Source organism: Girardinichthys multiradiatus, chromosome 6, assembly GCF_021462225.1.
Source record: "Girardinichthys multiradiatus isolate DD_20200921_A chromosome 6, DD_fGirMul_XY1, whole genome shotgun sequence".
Lineage (NCBI taxonomy): Eukaryota > Metazoa > Chordata > Actinopteri > Cyprinodontiformes > Goodeidae > Girardinichthys > Girardinichthys multiradiatus.
Genome location: NC_061799.1, coordinates 20,634,922 through 20,644,893, shown reverse-complemented (window position 1 = coordinate 20,644,893; position 9,972 = coordinate 20,634,922). Strand labels below are relative to the sequence as shown.

Here is a 9,972-nt window from a genome sequence, read left to right as displayed (position 1 = left end):
ATCTCCCTCCCTCTGTCTCCTTTCATAAAACCAAACCTCTTTGTGATGGTCAGCCTTGGCAAGTTGCTCCCGATTTGCTGTCATAGTCTTAATGAATTCATCTGTTTGTGCATTGGCCACGGGAGCATCTCTCCCTCCCTTCCCTATCCTCCACCCCTCTTCCCTCTTTCTGGTCTTCCCTCGGTGACTCTATATATATTCCAGGGACCACTTCAGGCGCCTATTGTTCCTCAGAGTACCTTACAGACAGATGCCCTGCATCACAGTGTGGGAGAGAGCCCAGAGAGTCAGGAGGAGGGAGACAGAGCCCCCAGAAAATAAGGACGTGGAAACTCTGCAGACCAGTCTGGTCTCCATCACTTCTACATCCTCTTCAGTCATTCTGCCACTGTCCCGTCTGTCCACCTGCTGTCACGGTGGGGTGGGTGCTCAGACACTATGCTGCTATTGTTCATCTCAATGCTGCTTATGGGGCTGGGCTGTTCGCAGGGAGCCCCAACAGGTAGAGAAGTCTACAGGATGCCCCGGAGCGGTCTCAAAGGTACCTTTTCTTAACTTACTGAAGCTGTTCATCATGAAATATACCAGGCACTGTGAGAGGTCACAAATGGTTAAGTTATCAGTAAAAAATCTAATTGCTAGCTTATCCTGAGAAGAGAGATTATTCAAATCCAATTAACTCAAATTACACACGTATTAATAATGAGTATTATGTTAGTTGTATTTTAACTGTAACTGTCCTAATATTATTGCTGTATGGCACTTAAATATTGACTATACCTCAGAGACAAAACATTTGTTGTCACATCTTGTCTGAGTCATGTGTCCAGTTAGACATATGCAAATGCTAAAAAAACAGTGGTCACCACTGCTGTCACCTTGGTTTTTGTGCTCTGTGTCTATTCAAGTCAAATAGTTCAGACAGATGTACCTATAAATGTTTAACAGAAAATTAGCAGATGTCCAATATATGTTGAGTCCACACAATTTGTAATACAGCTTATTGCAACATAGATAAAAACACATTAATGGATACATGGGTAAATAATTTTCACAGTATGATAACCTTGGGTAAAAACACCATAGTGTAACCTGATCTAATCAATGTTAACCCAAACAGAGAAGCAACTAGTGTTCCTACTGCGCTTAAGACAATTTACAGTAGTGATTGTTATGGTTATAATGTAGCAAAGGTTAACAGTTCTTGGAACTGTGGCTTTTGCAATCAGAAATATTTTCTTATAGCTGAATATATCTTGTAATAGCTGCCTTTTAGCTAGCCGGCCAGCAGTGTGCAGCAACAGGTGTGGGGAGGCAGCACTGCTACTCTATAGTCCATAAAGTCAAATTAAACTATGGTCACTCTGATACTTTTCCTAGCATCATGTTAAGAAGACTTTAAGTTAAAAAAACAGTATGTTGGAAACATCTTGTGGTTCTGGAAAACCTCTGTCTACCTTGATACCTATAATCTGCCCATGCCTAACTCAGACTCATCAATATTTGCACTTGTCTTTATGAGTTTTTCTCCTGCTAGGAGGTGGAAATTTTACCATTTCATTAGAAAAACCTGTCAAAGCCCATAGTCAAAGTCAGTGTTGATGTATATCTGTAGAGTTGAGCCTTTAAACATGACTGCAGTGATGAAAGTCTCTGGGCCCTTGTTGGCCTCAGGCCTGCCAGCCGGTGCCCTCGAGGCTTGTCCCAAAACGCCTCAGCCTCTGCCCACTCAGCCCTGGCCTTCTAATTAAGTCAGCATTGTTGTTGTTAGTGGTCCTATCCTGTGATGTGGCGCAGCACAGAAGGGAGGGGGCGCGACGGGGTCGGCGGCATGTTTGAAGGTTGTATGAGAAGCATCAATGGCAGGCTGAATATGAGCTAGCTTCCCTGAAAATCCTGCCAATAGGCTCAAAAAGCAGTGTGAAGAAGCATGTGAATAGAGGGGCTACACAGACACACACACATATACCCCAAATGTACACAGTGTTCCCACAGCAAATGTCAGTTTTTTATTGACTCACCAACATGCCGTTTCTTTAACCGTCCTGTAAAAGTTCTGGTAATATTTTTCAAAACTACGTAAATTGATGAAACTGAGTGTAAATGTGTAATTATCTGTATAAGTGGGTTTGGTTTATATGGACTGCAACCTGAACTGTTCAATGTGTGCTGAGGACAACTACTAACTGTATATTGGAAACGAGATATGCTGAGATAGAAAATGTTCTGCATAATTGCTGAGCAGATACAATAATCTGGTCGTGAAATGCAGTTTGTCAGTTTTGCCTTCTCTTTGAGCAACAGATTGATCTTTAAGGATTTTCACTCGGATTAAAGCCTTTCATTTCTTGTCATGTCCTGCAGCTCTGTCTGATCGTGGCACAGTTGTTCTGGAAGCAGCCATGACTAGCGCCCTGTTTGCCCTTGAGCATGCGTCGTCAGATAGAAGTCGGACTGAGGCAGGCTGTCGAGGTTGCGTTCCTTGTTTGTTTCAGAACTGTGGACGGCTGTCAGCATCCTGCTGTGAGTACAGTTGTTATCCTTGATCAACTCCTATTCTTGAGTCGTCACCAGTATGTTTTTGACACTAAGTTGTCTTTGCTTCCGTGTTCACCAGCATCACCTTCTGGTGCCTCGTCAGAGCCCAGCTGTGATGTGATCAGTAAGGCTCAGAAGATTCAAGGTGAGGCTGAGCGGAGCTGGGCTCTGAGTCAGGCCTGTGGGTACTATCGGCATCGCTGTCTGCCAGGTGAGCTGAACACTGAGAGCTGCATAAGGATCATGGGTGAGAGCTGCAGTGCCCGCGTCCTCCAGTGCAGCCTGCTTAACACAATGCAGAACCTGGAACCTGATATGCAGTCACATGCACAAGGTAAGATACACATTTTCCCAAATGTATCCCTTCGCTTATTTCATAGGAGTCTTAATTCATATTTAAGCATCTGTTGAATTCTGTCTTAGCAGCAGTGTGCGGTCAGAGGTCATCCAGAGTGCAGAACATCACACAGCCACGCTCGAGGATTGTGGGTGGCTCCCCTGCTCCTCTGGGCAGCTGGCCCTGGCTGGTGAACCTGCAACTAAATGGGGAACTGATGTGTGGAGGGGTCTTGGTGGACAGCTCCTGGGTGGTGACTGCTGCACATTGTTTTGCTGGGTAAGTGTCCCTATGTAACTAATTGGATTGTACTGTTTTTATATTATTTGTCTTCTTTTACACCCTGTCACACTCAGACCTAAATTTCAATAACCACTCAAGTCTATTACTAGATCACTAACATGGTAGAAAAACATTGTCAGAATAAAGGACACGAAAAAACTTCATTTATTTGTAGTAAATATTGTAATTGTGTCTATGCAGGATTTTAAAGAGGTAATTAGGCAGCTGCATTTCTTCCACAATGCTGCAGCCAAAGTCCCAACCAACACTAGGAAAATGGATCATATTACACCGGTTCTTAAGCACTGTCCTGGCTCTCTGCTTGTAAAGGGAAACATTTTATATCTTTTTATTGGTCCATTCAGCACCAAATGGTTTAGGACCTAAATTCATTTAGGATTTGTTTTTCAGGTATGAACCATGTAGACCCTCAGGTCATCAGAGACCATTTTACTTAGCAATCCAAAGACCAGAACAAACATCCTGAAAACCTGAAATGTGCAAAAAGTATTGACTCTTTTAAACTGGGACTGAAAACATTATTGTTTACTTCAGTTTCCTAATAAAGGTCAAAGATCATTTTATTAGTTCAGCATTTTATCATGTATTACTGCATTACATGTATGTACTTTTTATATTTCTTTCTTTATATGCTTAAATGCTTAGGTTTGACTAACCTATTAATATATTTTCTTGTATTTAATGCTATATTTACTGTGAAACACTTTAAATGTGTATGGCTGGTGCTACAACTAAATCTGCCTTGCCTTCCATCTTTTCTCTTTAGCAGCCGCGGCGAGAGCTATTGGACAGCTGTGGTAGGCGAGTTTGACATCTCCAAGAAAGACCCTGATGAGCAGGTTCTTAAAGTGAACCGTATCATCCCCCATCCTAAGGTATGAAATAATGAACCTTAAATAACGATGAACAATAAGTAATTAAATAATAAAAATCATTGTAATTTCCTGCAGTTTAATCCAAAGACGTTTAACAACGACATAGCCCTGGTGGAACTGACATCCCCAGTAGTATTGTCTGAACATGTGACACCAGTGTGTCTTCCTTCTGATGTGGACCCCCCAACGGGCAGCCCGTGTCTTGTGGCAGGCTGGGGGTCCCTCTTTGAAGGTGAGTCTACAATGTCACTTTTTTTTGTCTGGGTCACATTTCGTAAAATGTTTGAAAAACTTTAAATGTTCAGTCTGCTATCTCTGTATGCTAATGACTTTTGTCAATATAAATTTATTTTTAAAGGGATAATTCAGAATCTTTCAAATATAATTTGAAATTGAGACTGATGCTAACCACAGCAACGAGAAGTGCTCTTTTACTGTCCTAAAACAACTGAAAAATTTAAGAACATCATAGAAGTTTATGCTAAATGCTATTTGTTGAACCTTAAAACATCGTCACATTTGCATTGGGAGAGTATTTTTTACAGAGGTCTATGATTAATTACAAGGGAAATGAAGCTGGCGGTGCGCCACTCTGGCCAAAAGCTTTACCTATGTTGTTTCCATACAGCAAGATCATTGATGACTCAACACCTCCTTCCTCCATAAAATCAGGTTCATATGATATTTTTAAGATTGGAGTTGATTCAAGATAGTAGAAGTTCGCTTTGGTCTTGACCCCTGTCAGACTAGCGGTTAGCTTTAGCATTTTGGATCCAGCTAACCTGGATTTATATTAAATAAGGACACCAAGAAAATTAACCACTATATGTGAAATATTACCTGTCTAAAACCTCTTAACAGAACCTTACTTCAAAAATTTGAACTATCGTTCAAAGAAATGATATATCCCTGCATAAAATTAAAATAACATAGATTTTCTTAATATAAATGAGATTTGACCAAATTGTGTTTATATGTATTTTAGATGGGCCTTCTGCTGACATGGTGATGGAGGCCAAGGTTCCCCTGCTTCCTCAGAGCACCTGTAAGAGTGCTCTCGGTAAAGAACTGGTCACCAACACTATGCTTTGTGCCGGCTATCTCTCTGGAGGGATAGACTCCTGTCAGGTGAGCAGAGTAGCAGCTTTTTTTTTATCCTGCGATGTCCTTTTATATGATTTCTCTCATGCAGTGTTTGCTTTCATTTGAAGCTGAATTAATCTGGTATGAGTGAAACCTCTTAAGAATATCAAAAGCTTTATTTATATTTTGTCATGCTTTTTGTCATTTGTAGGGGGACTCTGGAGGCCCCCTAATCTACCAGGACAGAATTTCAGGTCGCTTCCAGCTCTTTGGTATCACCTCCTGGGGTGACGGCTGTGGAGAAAAAGGCAAACCTGGAGTATACACAAGGGTGTCTGCTTTCTCTGACTGGATTCAGACTGAGATACAGAGTAAGTTTCAAGCAGCCACACACCACTGCTTTTTTTCTTAAGATCATCTGAAAAAAGAATTAAACATGTCTGATGTCCCAACACTAAAATCACCTACGTACTGCAATGTTTTCAGAATCATCAGGAAGCAGGGAGCCAACATGTCCAGAACTGCTGAAAACCACAGACATGACAGAGGCAGAGCAGAGGTCTGAGTTTAACTCTCTCTGTCACTTCTACACACTGACTTGTCCTCCTAGTCAGTCTACCGGTGCTTGCAGTAGAGTGGCTGAGGACAAATGCCTCATCCGATTCAAGAAATGCCGTAAGTGCCTCCATTAAAAAGCTCTTTTATACATGATACATCTTAGTTAATTTGAAATTCCTGAAACTTTTTTCCCTGTCTGTCTTGTAGAGTTACGGTCATTCCTTCAAACCCTGTTAGACTTGCTCCAGAGGGCTGAAGACTACATCAGGGATAAAATGGACTTGGCTTTCTTTACTCAGACTCTCCCTCAGCTTGTGGAGCACATATACAGTGCAGCTTTTACCCACAACAGAGAGAAGAGAGACCTCGGTCTGAGCTATGGCCTCACTCAGATTAAAGGTACACGTGTGAAGGATTATGTCACTGCACCTTTGTAATTTACCACAAAAATATAAAAGCTCTAGCACCTGCTGCACTTTTGCACAACACAAAAGTATTATACAGAATATGCATACCTCATGTTTGGTTTGTAACTTTTATTGCATTATTTGCAGAACAGCTAGGCGGAGCTGTGATACCAGAGGATCAAGCAAAGCAGGATCCCTCTCATGCTCCACCAGCTTTATTTAGACATGTTGGTCCTTCAGTGGATGAATGGGAGGAATACCTGAGAAACATTGCTGATGACATAGATGAACACCACCAGACTGGAATTACAGACATTTCTTCCATAACAAAAACTAATGAGGAAAAGCTTTTTCTACAGGTAAGTTGCTTATTTTAAAAAATACACCAGGAGTGATGCAGTTAAGGTTTTTTGCATAACAACAATAATATATTGTGCAGGAGAGTAAAAAAATGATAGATTCAATTTTACAAGTCATTTAAAGATTTATGAAAACAAGATATTCCTGGGAACAAATGTGAATTGAAGCTTTAAAAAAAAGATACACGTAGCATTGATCAGCCACGTTAAACTATCTTACTGCACATAAATAAATCTGTCTCATCTCAGTCCAACAATCTATCAAAAAAATCAGTCTGATGGATGAATTTGTTTCTTAACACACAGATCAAGATTTGGTTAGCATCAATCAAAACGTAATTACGCTTCAAATAAGGCTTGCAAGAAAAAACGTGTGGCAGAAACGTTTAATAAATTTATATATGATGCAAACAAAATAATTTATCACAACCAAATCTGAGAGGGTGATCAGTACTATGTTTTAGTTGGAAAAAGTTGGGATGGGTTCCCTGGTTCTGGGTCAGAACTCCAGCAGGTCACTGGGAACCAAAGCTTTTGAGGAAGGAGTTGTCCACCAGGTGCCGATCAAAAGTAGACTTGGGACAATGAAATGTATTAGTCGGGAGACAAATAATAAAAATGAATTTCATTGCTTTATTTTTAAGAATTTTTTTTGGTACTAGAGGCCTTTATTTTTGGCAGTAGGGAGACAGGAAGGAGGGGCAAAGAAAGGGGGAGACATTCGGTAAAGGTCGCCAGGTCCGGGACTCGAACCCATGATGGCTGTTTCGAGGACTATAGCCTCTATATGTGGTTGCGCACTAACTCCTACACCACCAGCGCTATGCCCTCACTTTATTATTACTATTACTTTATTATTTCAGTTGCTTGTAGAAACCATTGTTATCTTCTGACCGGAGCTGTTTTTATGTTCAAGGTTTCAAACCTGTATTAATTATATTCATGTTATCGTTGAGTATAATGATGCCTTAAGTGACTTAAAATATTTTTGTTATATTAAAATTGACATGTTTAAAATAAACTAAACTAATTCCACTGAATTAATTGTGTTATACATTTATTCAACTAAAATCTGGAGTCATTGAAGAAAGCACTGTTGGGGCCTCTTAAATCTTTAGGATAAGACAAATAATTTCTTTTTCAGCCCAAAATTATTTCATTCAGACAAGCAAAAAACCTTTTTGAGCCATAAAATTGTTAATATTTTGAAGGTTGCAGGACGGTGTGAGATCAGAAGTCCCTATGATTAGATCTAAAGTGCTGGTTTAGACATTTTGAAGTGACCTGATGAGAGCAGTTCTGGCATGTGAAAGGTCAAATCTGTGTGTTTACTCACACAACACATAGCTTTGATTATTTTTCAAACTTTGTTTTCACTTTGCTTTATTGTTGACTTACTTTACCTGATTCTTAACATTTATTTATGTTTCTAACTCTTTGCAGACACAGGATTCTTTGGTGCAACAACTGGCTGGACATTATCAGTTTGTTATTTCAGGTCTTCACTCCAAACTGGACTCCAGAGCAGCTCCTCCTCGTCTGCACTTGGATGCAGCCTATCTTGAAGAGGGCTGTCCTAAGAGTCCTTCTTTGATCGGCCACACTGCTCCATCGTCCTTGTCCCAAAAACCCCAGGAACCCTGGTCCCTTCTGTCAGTCTTGATGGGTGAACTTAGAAGAACAAGAACACAAGAACAGACTGTGGACGATGGCACATCGCAAAGTGAAACTTCCTTCAGTAGAGATGTTTCTGCTAAATGGAGCACCACATCAGAGGACTTCACATTTGATGGAAATGGGGATGGAGAAGAATTAAAACCTTCAGCAGCAGCTCTTCGGGATCGGTTTACACCTGCTGTCCAGAAAGTTTTTGAGAGTGCTCACACAAAAACCTCTGACCTCAAACGTGATGGAACCTTATTAGGTCAAAGAAGAACCAGGAGCGTTCTTCAAAAGAGGCAGATTCCTGGTACAGGTAGAAAAAGTATTCCTCAGACATTTCTGGCTTTATTTTAAATATATTGCTAGTTGTATAAATTCATTGATGGACCAACCTGACATGTATTTGTGCTTCCCTCTAGTTTGTCCTGGACTGAGAGAGTCTTCCCAACAAGTTAGTGAAATTCAAGAGTCCTACAACTGGATCCTAAACATTCCAAGCAACAGTCTGCAAATGAACTTCCAAGAGGTAAATGGCAGTGAAGGTTTAGGTTCCAAGAACTAATTTTGTTTGCATTGTGAGATAACTTTTATTCATTTCTATTTGTTGCTCCTCAGGTTTTAGTTGATCTGACCTCCAAGAACGATCGAGGACTTTACCAGGCGCGGATCAGAGCTGTAGTGGCAGGACGACCCTTGACCTTCTACAGTCTCGTGGGTCTTGAGAATGAATCATTCTACCGCAGCATGCCGAGGATCATCGCCGTGGCTCTTGACACCCTCAAAACATAACTTTGATTATCAGGAGTTCAAAAGATAAAAGACCAGTTTGGAAGATTTTCCTCGGCAGAAGATGGTCATCATATTTTTAATTGGGGAGCCTGACTTTGACTGTCGAAGCAAACATGAATGTACCCGTTGAAGTGTTGACTGTGACACACTTTTCTACTGTACCACATTTATTAGCCCCTTGATAACAATGTGCAAAAACCCTAAAACTAAATTAATCTTTTATTACAGTAACAAAATTTCAAACAGGTTTTATTTTAATACAATATCTAATTTGACTTATTTTAAATAGTGGGAAAAATAACTATCATCAGTAGCACAATAATCTCTCACAGCACAAGCTCTTTTTAAAATGTAATTCTTGGGATTGTGTTTACCATGGAAAATGGTTTATTTTCTGTTGATCTGGCTACATGTTTTAAAACAATATCCTATTACCCTATTACAAACTATGTCCAGTTCAGTGTACTTAAATCTTACATTTTTCAGAGGAAAATTGTTGCACTGGAATAAACCATTATTTTTTTTTAGGACTTTTCACACATCTTTACCAGGGGTGTCAATAAATGCCAGCACAGTATGTGTTTATAGATTCAGCATTGTTTAAATTATACATTTGCATAAAAAAATAAGTTATTCCTCGTGTATTTTACAAAGGTTGAGCCTCTTGTGAAGCACACAGATTGTATATATTATGCATACTATCTTTATCCCTAAAATATTTATTTGTATTGAGAAAGTTGTATTTTTTTAATAAAAAAGTATTTGTACCTAATATGCTGTAATACTGTTGCATGCTGGGTTGAAAGTAGACTATTCATTTAAATAGTCAAAATAAATGTGAGCAGTGCACCACATCCCATAGTATTATACTGCTGCAGTTCTACCAGGACCAAATCCAACACTACCGAAAACAGATCAGAATCAGAATCAGCTTTATTGCTAAGTTCGTACATACAAACAAGGAATTTGACTTCGGTACACTTTGCTCTTTGGTTTTGTTTTTGTATTACAGAATATACATATTTACAATGTACAATATTCACATATATATACTATGTGAT

General features: G+C 39.7%; 1 protein-coding gene across 1 annotated transcript; it reads left to right on the top strand.

Annotated features, from left to right (window-relative positions):
* Window positions 1-234: 234 nt before the first annotated feature.
* On the top strand, window positions 235-9,683 carry prss56 (serine protease 56). The gene is made up of 14 exons (XM_047367564.1): window positions 235-541; window positions 2,365-2,523; window positions 2,618-2,872; window positions 2,965-3,154; window positions 3,945-4,053; window positions 4,129-4,285; window positions 5,039-5,181; window positions 5,348-5,507; window positions 5,623-5,811; window positions 5,902-6,093; window positions 6,249-6,460; window positions 7,904-8,435; window positions 8,542-8,648; window positions 8,738-9,683. Exons 1-14 carry the CDS (start codon window positions 439-441, stop codon window positions 8,909-8,911), a joined length of 2,682 nt encoding a protein of 893 aa, XP_047223520.1. The 5' UTR covers window positions 235-438; the 3' UTR covers window positions 8,912-9,683.
* The last annotated feature ends 289 nt before the right edge of the window (window positions 9,684-9,972 follow it).

What these genes read in the sequence shown, in the direction of transcription:
- prss56 (XM_047367564.1), top strand. Translation starts at nt 439, where the DNA reads ATGCTGCTATTGTTCATCTCAATGCTGCTTATGGGGCTGGGCTGTTCG. An exon ending in AGGAAAAGCTTTTTCTACAG is followed by an intron (nt 6,461 to 7,903) that starts GTAAGTTGCTTA and finishes AACTCTTTGCAG; the next exon opens with ACACAGGATTCTTTGGTGCA. An exon ending in TGCAAATGAACTTCCAAGAG is followed by an intron (nt 8,649 to 8,737) that starts GTAAATGGCAGT and finishes GTTGCTCCTCAG; the next exon opens with GTTTTAGTTGATCTGACCTC.